At 26.7% G+C, this 17,884-nt stretch overlaps 1 protein-coding gene and 1 long non-coding RNA gene across 9 annotated transcripts in view; one reads left to right on the plus strand and one right to left on the minus strand.

Moving 5' to 3' along the window:
- LOC136984051 (uncharacterized) overlaps positions 1-4,295 on the minus strand; it is a 39,025-nt gene extending 34,730 nt beyond the window's left edge. For all 3 annotated transcript variants that reach the window (XR_010882143.1, XR_010882142.1, XR_010882141.1), the window contains exon 1: positions 3,985-4,295. This is a non-coding gene — a long non-coding RNA (uncharacterized lncRNA). The remainder of the gene's footprint in view (positions 1-3,984) is intronic.
- The window catches only part of LOC136984040 (gamma-aminobutyric acid type B receptor subunit 2-like), a 42,452-nt gene that overhangs the window by 12,542 nt on the left and 12,026 nt on the right, over positions 1-17,884 (plus strand). For 3 of the 6 annotated variants that reach the window (XM_067280957.1, XM_067280958.1, XM_067280959.1), the window contains exons 2-6: positions 8,634-8,771; positions 15,630-15,797; positions 16,251-16,352; positions 16,435-16,500; positions 16,598-16,789. In XM_067280957.1, the coding sequence (XP_067137058.1) occupies positions 8,634-8,771; positions 15,630-15,797; positions 16,251-16,352; positions 16,435-16,500; positions 16,598-16,789 (666 nt within the window). Of the gene's footprint in view, positions 1-4,720; positions 4,760-8,633; positions 8,772-15,629; positions 15,798-16,250; positions 16,353-16,434; positions 16,501-16,597; positions 16,790-17,884 lie in introns of those variants that run through there. The other 3 variants (XM_067280961.1, XM_067280962.1, XM_067280960.1) reach the window with 3 other exon arrangements.

Raw genomic sequence — 17,884 nt, forward strand, 5'->3', positions numbered from 1 at the left:
TTCAAAATTCTAATCTATTATTGGTTTAATTTAAAAATTAAAGCGTACGATAAATTTTATCACATCGTGTTGTAATTTTTAAAAACACTATTATTATTTTCTTTATTAATTAAGTTTCGTATTAAAATATTTAATAAATTGTATCTCAAATTTAATTAATTAAAACGCGTTGATATTTTTAAAAATTATTTTTAACCAATAACGGAGGTCCCTTTCTAATCAACGCTACGCAATTTAAAATTATTTACGAAATTTAAAAATTCTCCCTATTAATGGTCGTGTTACAAAATAATTTTAAAATCAAATTACAAAAGGATGTTCGCTTGTTTAGAATTTCTCGATATTCTTAATTATTATTTTACCAACTTTCAATTAAAATTTTAAAACGTGACAATTTGAATTTATCTCCACAATCAGCCAATCAAATTGTATTATTCGAAAATTTTGTTATGACGTTATTTAAAATTCTATCATTAACGTAATTAATATAAAAAACTCAAAATTTCAATTCTTTAATTATTTTAAAATATTTTAAAGAAAAATACGAATTATAATTAAGGTTTAGAAAATACATTTAGCATATTTTTACTTCAATACGTTAAAACGTATTTTAATTATAATTACCTATATTTTTCAGAGATAATTATATCCGTTAATCATGAGTAATTTGTACGGATTATTTACTAGTTTTAGTTTCAATATATATGATAAACAAATAGCAGTAATTAAACACGCAGCTATAACAATGGAACATCAATCAAAATGTCCATGATGTAAAGTTTCTTGTATAATTTCCAATTTGGTTCGGTTTAAAAATGGTTAATTTATCGCGAAAAAAATAAGTTAAATAAATCTAAATAAAAATAAATGTATAAAAAATAATTAAACATTAAACAACAAATAATTTATAAATAGAACACTTCATTCTCCTTCCAAAGAGCGTTTTCCCTTAAAAAAATAAATGTTGGCGAGTCACGTGATTTTAATTTTAATAATCTCAAAATGAGCATGCGCAAATTTGTCCAATCGTTTCTTCCCAATTAAAAAAAACAAACCAAAAAAAAATTCGGTCTCGCGATTTTAAATTTAAATTCGAAAAAACGCGAGAGATTTCAACCAATCAGCTTGCATAATTTAAATATTAGTTCGTGTGCATTTTTGAATTTAAAAATTCAAAAACTAACTATTGGTTAAATATTATTTGCATTTTGCATTAATATTTATTCCTTACTTAAATATATTTTAGGCAATATACATATTACTTTGTTCTATTTTATTCGTATTAGTTGCTTATTAGAATTTTAAATTTCTTTTAACATGAATAAATTGAACAAATTGAAGCAAATTCTATTTTCTTCAAATAATTCTATTTATTACACACACACACACACACATATATATATATATATTTACTTAGAAGTCTATTTATTAAAAACCCTTTATTTTAAAAAATAATTACACCTTTAATTTTGTTTATCCTTTGTGTACCTTATGCTTTAATTACATACATCTAAATAGTAAGATGTTGGAAATTTACAGAGCATTAAATCCGTTTATTTTTCAATACTTAAAAAGAAATCTGCATCTTCGATCAAGTTTCGAGTGGCAGAACAGAAAAATATATTAGCATATTTTTTGTGTCTCCAAACGCGACAAATAAAAATGATGTTCTAATTTGGCTTTAGTTATAAAATCCTTTACTATATTTATCATCATCCAAACACTAAAATATGTATTATTTTATTTATAACTTGGCATTTAAAGCTTTCTTAAATATGAAATAAATCTCGATTCCCAATAGTTTAACATTGAAAATCGGAATTTTAAAGTACAAAATCTTAATATGATTATACCTTAACAGTTCTTTGTAATAATCCAAATCCCATCTACTAGTTATTTTTAATTAAAAAGGACATCTTTCCGAGATAATTAAAGATGAAGAGAAAAGGTTTGTTAATTATCTTAACGGCATGTTATTTTGATTAAAGTGTGACGTACAGCACAAAACAATATATATTAAGGTTTAGTTATAAATATATTTTGCATAAATATAAAATTGATTTATGCAGTTCCTATTTTTGGCAATTCTTTTTCGTAAAACATCATTAGTGAGAATATTTCTCTGCAGGTGACATTACAAGTATTGTGTCTGTCATGTTTAGGTAATAAACATTACTCAAGTTTTGATGTCGTGACGGGAGTACGGTTTCATCTTAATTGTTTGAGTTAAAAGTCAAAGGTAAAATTATCGATCGGGTGAAGATATCTTATTGACATTTTGCATCATTTAAAAATGCTCCTTGTATTTAGTATCTGTGTAATATGCTATACATACTTAATCCGTACCCTTTCCGTCTCTCGTTTAAACAGCATTTTTCTCTCGTGTTTATTATTAAAACGAATATATATCTTAAATTTTGCAAAATAGAAATCAAAATAATTACGCGTTCTCTCTGTTTATACACTGAATAATAATTATTCAAACAGTCAGTATAGGGTACATAGTAATGGTGGGAATTCCCAAGAGACTTGTATCGATTTCTCAGTAATGCCAATGGAACAGAATACTGTTATACTAAAGGCAGTTGTCTTGTAGCCTTCATTTAATTGGATATGTCTTTAGAAAACATTTGTTACCTTTAAATATTTAGCTGATTTTCCCCTCCTATTTTTTTGTATTACTTTTCGAATGTAATCTTATAGATTTTTTTTTCTAGCCTGTTGTGCACGAATCTTGAAAGTCATTCGAGAAAACCATTCAAATCTCATTTTGTCGTTAATGTCCGTTCTATATTTAACACCATAAATCAAAACTAAATCAATTTTTGAGATTTAATCGACTTAATTGTGTTAGTTAATTGAATTTTTCGGTCTTACAGTAGAAAGATAGTATTTCCTCCCCTTTTCTGCTGCCTAGTTCTAAGTAAGATTTAAAGTGTGGACCTATGTATCTTCTGCTACTAACGATTGATTTGACGAATGGTACTGTTTTGCACTGTTCCTAACTGCACTCTTGAGATAAATAAAGTAACAAATTACAAATACTTAATTTAAAAGCTATATAGAGTGCATTGCGGCATTAAAAACTCAAGGAAATAAAAGAAGGAAACATTAAACTGAAATCGAAATTTAGACAAGAAAATAATTTTCCAACAAAATAATAAGATTAAAATTTTAATAACTTGTTGGTTAGATTAATTTTTTTAATCACCAAAAAACAACTTTATAAACATTATTTTTTGTAGAAAAACTGATACAAAAGATAAGATTAAAAAGAAAGAACAAGGAGAAAAAATATATCAGATAGATTATAATTGAGAATATTCCAAAAATTGGTTAATGAAACGTAAAGTTTTTTGTTTGAATTTAAAGAGGCAATTTTGCTTTTAATTTTCATAAGAATTAATTATTTTTTATATTAAGAGATGAAAATGCGAAGAAAGAATATTAAAGAAATGAGAAAAAATTTCAGAATTCGTGCTAATTATCTGAAATTTTTGATTGTTGAAAAGTTTTCGAAGGACGTAAGTTACCCACTTTCTGTAGCAGAAGAGGTAAATTACCAAGAATAAAATGGTACGGGGTTTTATTTAAAGTTCTAAGCACGTTTCAACACGGATATCGCGAACTTGTTTAGATTGAAGGCAAGCAATCACTTTAACAAACTATATTCCATTCGAGGGAGCGAATAAATTGACTTAAGAGAAGTATTTTACTAATTTATCCCTCGTGCTTGCTAGCCATTAAAATAAGAATGAATTCCTTACCAAGATTTTGCATTGAATTTTTAAAGTTAAAGCGAAAAAAATTATATTTTAATTAAACAAAGTTAATAATGATAATTAACACAAATGTTATAAATAGTTTAAAAGTTATTATTCCAGCTTAAAAGAGATAAAATTATTCATAAAGGGATACAGAGAATGAGTAATTTGAAGTAAATTTACGAAGAAGATTAAACTTGTCAGGTAATTCTATACTCACTTTATCCAATCAGCTTGTTATTTCATTGATCTAAAATACCAAAGTGACAAACGAATCAAGTACAGTATATATCACCTTAGCACAATGAAGGAAAGGAATCATTCAAACAGCATGCAATACACTCGACTGGATAGATAAACTCATTCGAATAATGTCTATTAGATTGCTAGAATTTAATTATATTCTATTTACTTATTAATGTAATAAATCATACCAGTTAAAAGTTGCTAATATCAGATATTCTTGTTGAATTCATTCGAACAGAATTTAAAATTTTCTGTTATTCTATTGGTTGTTATCAATAAATTCGAATTTTTACTTGAAGTTGATTGGTTGATTTTGAAATACGTAAATTATTAAATACTGTAATATTGATTAGTGTGTTTAATTGTTAATAAATTTGTACATGTTTTTAGGTATTACAAAACAAATAAAAATATTAATTAAATTCTTTTTAATAATTAAAAAAAAACGAAATAATGTAAACAATTCCTGATTAAACAAAAATTATTTATAAGGTAAAAAAATGTTATTGTATTACTTCAAAAGAAATAGAAAAATATTCGTTAAAAAATTACAGAAATAATAATTTAAGTTTTGCTGTTTATTGAAGCAAAAATAAGTTCCGCGTCTTTTACCAACTGTTGCAGACGGCACGTTGCCATTAGCTGGAAAGCAGCAATCCCGGCCGGTTGCTATAACGACCGATGACGTCATAGATATATCTCCACTCATAATCATGTTATGTGCAGTATTCAGCACTTGTCCAGTAAGGGTAAAATTAATTAATTTATTATTAAAGACTAATTACTCAACAATATATTCTTATCTAAAAGCAAACGGATACAAATACCACCAATTACGTCGCGGTCTGATCGAGAATTTAAAAATGCGAGATTGCTTTCTTGAAAAAAAGTCACGTTACGTAAAACCGAAACCGTTATTAATAAAATTCGTTGCGGTAATAATAATAAAATAAAAAAAAAAACGGAAATAATATCGTGTGACGTGTCTAAAGAAATTATTCTGTCTTAAAAGATGGAATAAATATTTTGTTTATTTATTTATATCTGGTTGGATGCCGTATTTTCTCCGGACGTAATTTAGTTATATACAATTTTTGCCACGGTTTGAAAAGTGATTATAGTGTCATATTAACGTGTAAAATTTTAATAACGTGTCGGATATAAAAACAGTAAAGTGATTAGCTGACAGATTAAATTAAGAGCTTTAACATCGGAAAAAAAAATATTTCAAAATACATAATTTCTTTTATAAAATTATGTAAAAGCCTTAAGTCTTCCTAGTATTATAATTAAAATCTTGATAAGATTTCGGGTGTGATTTTATTAATGCACAATTACTTAAATAACCTTAAAATAAAACTAAAAATAAAAAATACGCTTTAAAAATTCATTTAAATTCCCGAATAAATTTAAATTTAACGCGTAAATTCCCTTTATAAAAAAACACATCTAAATGTCAAAAAAGATTTAGCGCCATCTATTACCACTTTTTAAAAACAATATTACATATATATATATATACACTGTATATCATTTGTATATAAAAAAAAATTATTTGTTGATTAAATTTAAAAAAAATTTATCATTAATTTAATCATAACACCCGCATTAGCGGTGCTTCATAATATAATTTATGAATTTTGGCAAGATTTGAGAAATTACCATAAATTGTTTTTTCTCTCTCCTGGACACAGTAGAATTGAAACTGGATGGATATGATGATAAATCCAATATAACATTTATTACTAGCGTGATATCCCTTAAAGAAATTAATCATTAAATAACTCTAAATTTCTTTTGACAACGGAAAAATGATGCGATAAAGAATAATATGCTCAAAACGGGGGAGAGAAAGAGATATGCAAGATTTATAAGATTGAGAAAAATGGATGGAGAAGAGTGATAAGTTTAGCATCTTCTCTAAATCACGTGATAAAAAAATGTGAAAAATCCGATTAAAAAATAGAAATAAAATGAAAAATTACAGAAATAAAAAGTATAAAATCGCATTTATGCACATATTTTAAATTCACGAGTGGCCTTATATACAAGAGGACATATTTTGTCAAACCGGACTTATCGAGATATATGACATTTTATATAGAGTGTGTGATGACGTCACGCGATCGGAAGTGACATTAGACAGGAAGTACTTTGCTGGTAAAGAAATCTTCTCAACATCAAAGTTGGAAAAAATGCAATTTTTGATGCTTTTATTTAACAATTTACAGCCATTTTGAGTCGAATTTTTTTGCGAAATTATTGAAAAAGAAATGTTTTATATATATATATATATATATATATATATATATATAGTTGTTGGATATTGTTTTTTTTAAGGTTATGGTAATAAATTGTTTCGGTAAATGTGCGTGAGACTGAGAATCTCTAGCGTGAAAACACGAGAAGGTATTGGGATGCGTGAAAATCACGCATGAAGCGTGAGAGTTGATAAATAGAAAACACTGCACATACGTTTATGTATATAAAGTATTATATATATACAGGGTAGCCCAAAAGTCAGTCAAACGTATTTTTTTCTGTGCTCCAGCTACAACAGTGAATATTTATCGTAAATAAAGCTTAGTATACGTTTGAATTGGTGGGAACATGATTAACTGAAATTTAGTCCTGATTAAATGAATTTTAGGCCACTCTGTGTAATAAAGATCTACGATGCTCTTATAATATTGAATAAAATATAATTAGAAAAAAATATATATTGAATTAAAATTTTAAAATGATTCCGTTTTAATATTTAATCATTTAAAAAAATTTTAATCTCGATAAAGTTCCATTAAACATATGAAAGTATAGCAAGAAAATGGCACAAAGTAGAGGTCAATATTACATATAAGTCACATTCGATAGTTAAATAATAAGAAGAAAACTCCCGAATGCTGTATCAATTGCTATCATTTTCTAACGGGCTCAATTGTATTCGTATATCAAATATACCGTAGTTCCTATTGTGATGTCACTTTTACACAGTATTTTCAATTGCTACTTGAATATTGAATTCATGAAATAAAATTCCTGTACGTACAATTTCCTTGGTAACTTTATGATATATTTCGTGAATCTTGTACAATTTTTTAAAAATTTTATATTTAAATTTTTAAGGCGTATTTTTTATTTATTTAATGTCAAATCAATATTTTTACTTATATATATTTTAAAAAATACTTTAAATAATTCTTCTAACCTGTAGAATATATCTGATATGATACTTAATCTTAGGCCTACATACATAACTACACGCGAAATATTTATATTAATATTGCTTTATTGTAATTACTTATGATTTATACTTTACATGTAATTATTTATATAATTTTAAATATATTGTTTACTTCATTAAACGAATTAAAAATCGTTCTTACAAGATTCACTCGTGGATCCTGCTTTCTACATCCATAAATAAAGTACAAATGTTTGTATTATTTGTAAATCATATATCATACATCTACCTTATATTTAATTTAATTAAATATATATTATTTTTGTGAGTAGAAAATGATGTAAACTTATTGTATATAAATATAATAAATTTATATTATTTTCTACTTAAAGAATATACAGTGAAACCTCCATTAATAGACACCTCTACTTAACGAACATTTTTACAATCCCCAGACCCTTCGAATAGGATATACCTCTAAATAGCGGACAAACTTCTGTCCGCTTTTCGGAGGTTATACTATATATACATATTTTTTTTTAATAAGCGCCCTTTGGGCATTAAGAAGACCCCTTTATGGATTTGATCAGGCCATTCATGGCCTGATCAAATCCATAAAGGAGATCCAGGCCGAGGGATGAGGAATCCACGTATCCGGAAGAGATCACTCTCCAAAAATTCCTGACGTTGCTCGCCCGGATTCGATCTCGGGTCCTCCAGAGACATGGACTAACGCCAGTCTCTATCATCCGGCCGTTCAATATATATTAGTTTATAAGGATTTTAATACGTCATACTAAAATCCATAACCGATATATCAAATTTATGATTATAAATCTTCTGAATTATAAAATATACGTTATAAATATATTTTAAACATTTCAAAAATAATATTTCTCATAAAAGTAAAATTTAATTTGTAAATTCATTGGGACAAACGAAAGAATTCGTATAAAAAGCAAATTTATTTCAAGCAATTTTTCTTGTTTCTGTATTGTCACAGTATAACAATTATTATTATTATTATTTTTTAATGTGATGTTTATTTTTAAAGGTGTTAAAATAAAAATTCATCTTTTTATTCAATAATATAAGTTCCTGTTAAAATATTTTAGTTTTTATAACTTAAAATATATTATATATAAAAATTTCTGTTGTTTAAAAGAATTGAAAACATTACATCCTAAACTAATGTATAAGTTATCAGTTCTGGAATCAAATTCAGAACTTTTGCCATTTTGTATGTTGCAATATGAAGCTTACTTCAAGTAAGCTGTCAATAGAAAAAGAGTGTTTCTAAGTTGTATTTTTTTCCCCTCTTCTTCTTACATTTTGAATTTTTTTCAATGCTAAGTCCATCAGGATGGTATTATAGTATAGAAAGTTAGATGCTGTATTTATATATATATTTTTTTCTTTTATTTTATATATCTTTTTTTCAGTGTGATCCTGCTGTTGGTATGAAGAATTTATTCGATATGTTATATAGCAAGCCGTCAAAAATAGTTCTTTTTGGAGCAGCTTGCACATCTGTGACTGATCCTATAGCCAAGACATCACAGTTCTTCCATTTAACTCAGGTAATATGAAAAAACGAAATAGAAAATTTTGTTAAAAATAAATAAATTCGTGAAATCTATTTTAAATTTCTTTCAAGCTGACCCCCTTTTTTTCCCCTGGAAGATTATATTGAGGAATCTTATAAAAATATCAAATTCTCTGTACGGATAATTACTTTGTTTTGAATTTATTTTTTTATGATTTTCGCTAAGATAAATATGATAAAGTAATAATATTCGTCTACAGGTTCGAATTGCTTCACTGAAATCGCATACAAATACCATTACGCGGGGTGAAGTTGGTAAAGTTGTTAAAGTCACCAGCAAATACCATTATGGAAGGTTAAGTTGCAGATAAAGATGTCATTTATCGTTACTTTATGGCTTATAAGAAGCAATAAATAAGACATTACTGTAACAGAGTGTAAAAATGGCGCCCTGAACATAACAAATAATAAATTATCGCCTTAATTTTCTTACGTACAAGATCCATTTTACGTATCATTGATTTACAACAAATAATCTACTTTCAAAAGCGATTCCCTTATGTAAAGGACCATACTTTTCGGCACATAAAATACATTTAAAAAAAAAAAAGCATTTTATACAGTAGAAATGAATACGAGACGTGATTTTTATGTATAAATCGAAGACCCCCCCGAACGTAGTTTCTTTATTAAGAGTTGCGATCATTCGTAAAATCGTAATATATTCAAATTTAAAATTCTTGACTGCAATGTTGTCTTTACATTCTGTATTCAGAATGCATTTAGCTTAGCAAACTTCTTGATATAAATAGGATCGGAGATGAATACCGTACCAAGATAAATGATAGGAGATTCGAGTTCAGTGAAAAGAAAGGAAACGTTTGCCTGGTAATGTAGATTAATGTTTAGTATTCTGATTTAAAATCTTATCTGTTAGGAACAATTTAGTATGGATTGAATCGATATATCTTTGAATCTTACTCTTATATAACTTATTTTTACGGCTTTAAATATGTTTCTAAATTATAAAATTAGGCTTCAACCGTTCCATTTTACAACTGGATAATTACTTAATTACTATGAATTTATATCTAATTTATAGTTTAAGAACTTCTTGTAATTTTAACGTGTAAATTATGTAAAATAGAAAGGTTTACATGTATGGTAATTATAATAAAAACACTTTAATTAAGAGATTTTTTAACTCTTTATACTACGATAAAATATTTATGAGACTAGCGAGGAAAATTCCACTATACAAACAAAATAAATTGCATACAGAAATGAACGAGCTTTTGAGATAATTAAAGATAGAAGATAATCGCTAAAATAATTTTAAATAATAAAAATAAGCGTTTAAGGTTAGTTATTTTACATTATAAGCAGCATTTATTGGCTTATATATGGCATAATAATCAAGCTTTTATAAATGCTCATTTAAATTATATATAGTATAATGTGCATAATGATACTCTAACGCTATACACAATAAATTAAACGTATTCTCATACACACAATAATGCGTGTTATAAACCTATATTATTGTTTAACACATGTCGCGCTTATGTAACTGTCAATGTAAGATTGTAATAAAATTTTATTTTATTTCAAATAAAATAAAATTCAGTTATATACTTACATAAAATATCAGTAAAAATTATTTTATTTACATTTTATTCTATTATAAATACCGTCAGAAAATAACAGTAACTCACTTTTATATGCGGTTACGAAACCGCTTATTTAATACTGAATAATTAAAATTTTATTTTTATGTGTATTAAATAGTGTACAGGAATTGTTATTAAACTATAAATTTGATATTTATTTCGTTTGATGCAGACCATTCACCTCAAACCTCATAAACATTTGTTACAATCTATTCATTCCATTACATTTCTTGTCTGTTAAGGGGGGGAACGTAATTTTTGTCAAATTTTATTATTTAAAAGAATGTAATTTAATTTTAATATACTAGAAGCATTATAAAGGTAAATGGCCGGGCTTTTTCTTAACCTCCGAGGGGCTCTGATGCGGTATGATGACCTAATTTTGATACTATAACTAATAAATTATAAGTTTATAATTTTATCAAAAATATAAATTTGGATATTATTATAAATACGAAACGTTATATACAAATACAACTTTATATTTCATAAGAATCTTTAATATAATGTAGAATATAGAGAGTGGGAGCTGAGAGAGGAAAGTTGAGCCTAAGCTAGGCACAAATATGGGAAATCCTTTACAAAAACTATAAAAAATATATTAATGAAAATAAGTAAAAATAAATAAAAATAGACTTTCACATTTATCGAAAGAAATGTTAATTTTTATACCTAATTTTGCTTCTTTATAGCCAAGGCCCGAGTAAAATAGCCTTGTCGCTTTCTCTCCTTAGTATGTGGGCATAGAGAAGAATATTTTATATATTTTTAAAAATTAATACGATGTTTTTATAGCATAACTATTAAAATCTCAATTTTCTTAATAGAAAATAAGCAAAATTCTCGTATTATATAACTTAATAAATGTCATCTCTTTGCGTAGGTGTATAGAGCAGAACACAAAGTTTTCATTCTTCTCATAAATATATAAATAATGTAAAATAAAGAAAAATACTGAATAATATGTTTCTATATATTAAAATAAAAGTTTCAGGAAGCCTTCATCAAAAATAGTACATGTTTTCAAATACAGAATTAATGTTTTTATCAAATTAAAAAGCTTTCAAACCATAAAAACGAGTAAAAAACAAATTAATTGTAGATAAATAGAAACTTCAGTAATGTGGAAAATATATTTTTTAAGTTTTCTATTTATGAAAGAATAATAAAATATTACAATAAAAAACAAACAGATAATAAATCAAAAGCACTAAACAGAAACATCACTTTCGTTTTACTATAAAAGTAAAAACTTTTGTCTCTGGTGACATTTTCGCTGACGTTATTGCTTACGTATTTATTGCGTAAATAATGAGGTATATATTAAAAAAGAAAACTAGTAAACAATTTTCTAGATAGGTAAAACGATCTTTTATAAAATTTACAAGAGAATTTAATTTAATTTTGCCAAGAAAATTCAATTATCATTTATTTATTTATCGACCATTTGTTTACATTAATTTACTGACACGTTGCAATTCCATGAAAATGCGTGTTTCATGGCACTTATTGTCATAATAATTAATCTGTATTCCCTTCAAATATTTTTGAAAGCGTGCGTACACGTAAAGAAAATATTATTGTTTATAATTTCGATGTTTGGTTAGTTATTTATGAGACAAAACGTCACATTGAAATGATCAATGCATCACTTACGTTCCTTGTTGGGGTTCTTGATGTTTCATTGTACTTTTTTAGTGTTTAAGTTGAGTGGAAATGGCGGAAAGGAAAGGGATTTAGGAATGCAAATATCACTTTTGAATCAAACATGAAGGAAAAATAATGATCCAAAAAGATATTTTATAGTTAAAGTTTGTGTTTTCGAATATATTCTTCAGTTTGTAAATCGATAATGGCGGAAGTGATTGATTTAGAAATCCATTTATGTTTCAAAAATGACAGAATGAGAGATTGATAAGGCAATTTAGACGTAAAATAAAAATAAGCGAATTACTTTCGGGAGGCCATTTTTGCATCAAAAATAATGATATAAGAAGTTCAAAGGTCATATTATGGATCTTAAATAATAGAAATATTCTATGATTCGATACGCTATTATGAAAGAAAAATGTTTACACTAGGAATTAAAAGTAAGTTTATGTAGTTCTATAATGGCAAAAAGATGATTCATATAAAGAAAATGGAGTGAAAGATTCAGATAAGTCCTAAAATGATGCGATTGATACTTCAACATGAATGTATGATTCAAAATATACTTTAACCGTGAAAACACCAAAAATATTTGATCCACAATGATTCATTTTCTTCCAGAAGAGAGGGAAAGAGAGAGAAGTGTCGCATATTCAAGAAATATAAAATAAGCAAGCAATAACGAAGATTCATTTATAAATCAAAAACAACAGAGGCGTGTAATGTATAAAGATCATTCAAGCGTCGAAAAAAATGGCAGAAACGATTGATTCAGAAACGCATCACGTACCAAACATACCAGAAACAAAAAAATGAAAAAAAATACTCGAAAGAATTCCGCCATCCGTAATATATTACTACATTCAATTATCATTTCTAATATTTAATTATTATCAATTATTCACAAAAGGTGCTACAACGCCTACAAGTGCGGAAGAAGGGTGAAGAAAAAAAAATGGAGGAATTATTTCTACATTTGTCTTGTTGAATTTTGTAGAGTTTTACACAGAAACCAATGTTAAATCAAGCTTGCATTTCACTTGTTCGTTTGAAGAAGTAGAAACAAACACGAATGCCGCGATTGGTATAAAGATAATTAGAATTGAGTAAGCAATAAGAGTCACTCGACAGGTTTAATTATTTTTATTCGTTGAACAATAATTTCTTTTATATTATAGCAATTTTTTAAATTTTAATTAATCTCTCATACCTTGAAGCCACTTGAAAATTCCTCTTTTCTCTTTCCATTTTTATTCTTTATTAAATTTTCAACAAATCCAGTGAATTTCTTTTTGAAAATATCAAATATAATTTCAATTTATTCAAATTTTAAATTTCTTTTGATTTATTTATTATTATCGTTTTGATCTTTCTCCTCCGAGAAGCGGCATTTAAGTAAAAAGTACACTTATACACTGTATTTTGCTAGAACTAAATTGAGATTGTTTACATATATTTAAGATGATAGTAAATTGCTTTGTTTAATAATAAAATATGTAGTGTATATATTGACTTTTTTCCCTTGTCTTCTTCTTCTTCTTTTTTTTTATCTGTTATTTTTGTTTTGAAGTTATTTTTCTTTTCCTTTCTTATATTTTAGGATCCTAAGAGAATGAAATCCCATCACCAGATATGGCGAGATTGCCATTTTTTGATTGCTTTTATTTTCTCTATATTTCTTTTTTTTTATAAAAGTTTGGATGAAGATAGAATTGATATATTTATATGCTGTTGTTTTAAGGAAATTATTCTTATATATATATTTCTTTTCGAGATTCGACTTGATTAATGTTGCAAAGTTGTTTGTCTACAAGAACCTAAATAATAAATACACATGTCAGAAGAAAGTTGCTAAGCTAAAATACATAACTTAAGTGTTTTTATCGCCGTTGTAGCTTAAAAATATATTAAATTTTTCTGTTGAATTATTTTGCAATACTCTCGAGAATTTGAATAGAAATTATCGCTATTTTCTATTTCTTTAATATGTTTAATGCGAAGAAGTTTCTGTGCTTCGTTTCTATATGTGTATACGTGAAATTCCCTGTGATGTAACAAAAGTTAATATAAATATTTATAAGTTATCTTGAAAAAAAAGAAAAATACTTTACGAATTCGTTGTAAATTCTGCGAATATAAGAAAATTATCCATTTTATTTTTTAATTTGATCAAAATTAAAAAAAAAAATTGGATTGCATTCAAGAAGGAAATTTGGTTAATGCTATCTATGGTTCCAAGATGGCGGCTCGTCCGATTCCAGCTAGGAAACAGTGGGGACGAACGTTCTAACCTAACCTAACCTATTCTAATAATTTTGTTGGTAATAATTATGGTAATTTATTAGATAGGTTAGGTTAGGTTAGAACGTGCGTCCCCACAGGAATCAGAGACAAGCCGCCATCTTGGAACCATAGGTAACATTAACCGGAAATTTTTTCACAATTTTTGCAAAAATTTCGGTTGTTTCTTTTATTGTAAATTGTGTAAAGTGAGAAATATACATGCAAAATATATATATATATATATATATATATATAATAAAAATCTGTACAATTTGCGCAAAAATCCCTATAAATATGCGGAAAAAATAATACTGTATATTTTTTATTGACTTTTGAATTAAGTTTACAAACTTTATTCAAAAGTTATGCAAAAAAAAAAAAAAAATAACAGAAAAATATAAGAAAAACGATCAAAAATTACCATAAATATGTAAATAATAAATGATACATATGAAAAATTCTCAGAAATATGCAAAAATTAAAAACAAAATTTGTGTCAGAACGTGTATATAGTAATTAAAATAATTTACCATTCGCTCCGTTTTATTAATTAAAAATATCGACCAATGTTTATTTATTTATTTTTTTAAATTTTTCGATTAAAAACTTTACGAAGTCATTTGTTTAATGTTACGCAAATTTGCTTAACAGCTTATATATCAGATACTGTAACCCGCATTAAATGACCATAAATCAAAACTAGATTAATCAATTTAAAAATGAATTTATAAGTAAATTAGTTACTGCTTCGGTAAAAAATTAGTTTGTTAGTTAAATTCATTCGGTAATTTAATTATAGTATTTTTTTTTCTTTTTTTGTTTTTTAGTTTCAGTGGCTTTGACACGAATATGTGATTCCCAGAAGAATTAAAGGATTTTAATTAAATTATCTTTTACTGCATTAAAAAAATTCAAGATAAGCATCTAAAGTGTTTTTTAAAGTGGTGTCGGGTTTAAAAATTACAGATATTAGGCGATATCAGCATTAAAAAGATCATTAAGTGCTTAATAGAATGACATAGATCTCATCTCGTGTTTAATCTCGATTTAGAACGAGATTCGCAAACGTCTCGTCCTTAGTCTCGTTAACGGATGCGAGAAACGAGATCGAAATATCTCTTGAGGAACGCTAACGCCTCCTCAATTAAAGTTTTGTTTTAATGAAGCAATAATGCATAATGGCTCTAAATATAATTAAATATTATAGATAATTTAGCGTTACTAATTATTAATTTAATATAAGAATAAATAAATAATAATAATAATAATAATAATATATCATTTTACAGATGACATACGCGGATACACATCCCATGTACACGAGTAAAAGTTATCCAAACTTCTTCCGAATCGTACCCAGTGAGTCCGAATTCAATCCCGCTAGAGTAGCAATACTTAGACACTTCAAATGGACCAGAGTCGGGACCATATACCAAAATGCTCCAAGGTATTCTCTGGTAAGTGATAATACTGTATACCACTTTACGTCTTTTTTCCAATTGCTACTGCTAGTACTAGTGGTAGTAGTGTGTATATATATATAAGAAAAAAAACTGTTGCAAAGGCAGTAAAAACGTAGTATCGGTGTTATACCAAGAGAGTAGGCATTTGGAAAATGGCCAAGAATCGAGAGAGAAAAAATTACATTACTACACATTTATCAGTAAACACTCGGTCGTGCAGAGATGACATTTTATCTCCAGTCGCTTGAAGATAAACATTACCTTGTTTGGAGTATTGGAAGAAGAATTTCATTTTTTGTGTCCTTAAAAATTATTAGTATTTAATCACTTTATAGAGCATTATACCTTTTATGTGTTTTTAATAGCTTTATACCGTAAGAAATTATATTGTATATATAGATAATTATTTATAAAATTTTTCAATTAATATTTTAATATTTTTTTTAGCCACACGCAAAATTGTTAACCGATCTGGATAGAGCAAAAATTCAAATAGCTGCCACTCAAGGATTTGCGGAGGGATTAGAACATGAATTAAAAAAACTTAAAGTATATAAACTTACTTATAATTTAAATTATATTAATACGTATTGAAAAACTTCAAAATTATATATATATATTTTTCCCCTAGGAAAAAGACGTAAGAATAATTTTAGGAAATTTTAATGAAAAATTGGCGAGACGAATTTTTTGCGAGGTAAAAAATTTTTATATATACGTCTAAAATGTTTTTATAAAAATAAAAATAAATACATATATTTTATAATTGAACTTTGTATAAACTGTAATTGTAGGCGTATAAGTTAGAAATGTTTGGCAGAAAATATCAGTGGATAATAGTAGGCATTTATCAACAGTATTGGTGGAGAGTCAAAGACGAGAATGTGTCCTGTACTCATAGCCAGATACTTCAAGCTTTAGAAGGTTATATTGCTACTGATGTGTTGACTCTGAGCACTTCCGAAAATATTACTATTTCTGGAATGGTGAGTTGAATTTGCATTGAAATTTTATATATCCATTTCTGTTGTACAGTATTTTCAACGTAGAAAAAATGTTTTTTGTAGTAAAATATTTTAATATATTTTTTTACTATTTTATTCATTTTTATAGTATAATAATAATAATAATAATTAATAATTTCTGTTTTATTATTATTTTTAACTTTGATATTTTTATGTACTAAATACTGTCTACGTTACTTATTGAAACGTAACAATTCTAACAAAAATGCGGTTACTTGTCAGTTATTCTACCGCATGTCGCTTGCGCGTGTCTCACTACAATCTCAAGTATGCGTCGCGCTACATACAACACTACTGTACTTATTTTTATTATTAATACATAGGCAATACTAAGTATGTACAGTACTTATATAATAGGTACACTTAATTATTTATGTTTTACACACTAAACTTTCATTATTAATAAATAAATAATCAACGTTAAAGGTTTAAAATGTTCAATCTAACTAATATATTTTGAACATTTGTCCTGTTTTCTAACACAGCTTTCCCATAAACATTATTATTGTTATATAAATTTATACAGATAATTTTCCATCGATCTGTTACTCATTTAAAACATATTAAATCCAATTAAAAATTCATTAGTAAATTTTTTCTAGTACATATGAATGATCCCCAAATAATCATTCTAAACTGAAGTGACGGCCGTGTATAGGCCTACTCGTCATCGCATCTCCTACGAAATCAATTAAAATAAATTATGATAATCTACAATATTCAGAATATTAAGAAAATTCTCTTATATGTAGCAATATAATTAGTATTTATCAGATGAATTCTGAAAGATTTCTTACTCCATCTTTTTAATGATGAGTTCGGCTCACGCGACAATGCCATAGAGACGATATTTCAAAAATTATCGATTAAAGAAAACGTTATTGGCGAGGTTGAGGCCGAAGTTTTAAACGCGAAAACGTGTACGTCGGACGTTGAGCGCCGCCTTCCTGTAAGCCTAGAAGTTTAAAAATGGCGTTTGGAATGTCGAGCATGATTTCACTGACGTTCCAACGCCATTGTCAAACTTCTAGGCTTACAGGAAGGCGGCGCTCAACG

Source organism: Centruroides vittatus, unplaced genomic scaffold (assembly GCF_030686945.1).
Source record: "Centruroides vittatus isolate TY-2023 unplaced genomic scaffold, ASM3068694v2 contig_900, whole genome shotgun sequence".
Taxonomy (NCBI): domain Eukaryota; kingdom Metazoa; phylum Arthropoda; class Arachnida; order Scorpiones; family Buthidae; genus Centruroides; species Centruroides vittatus.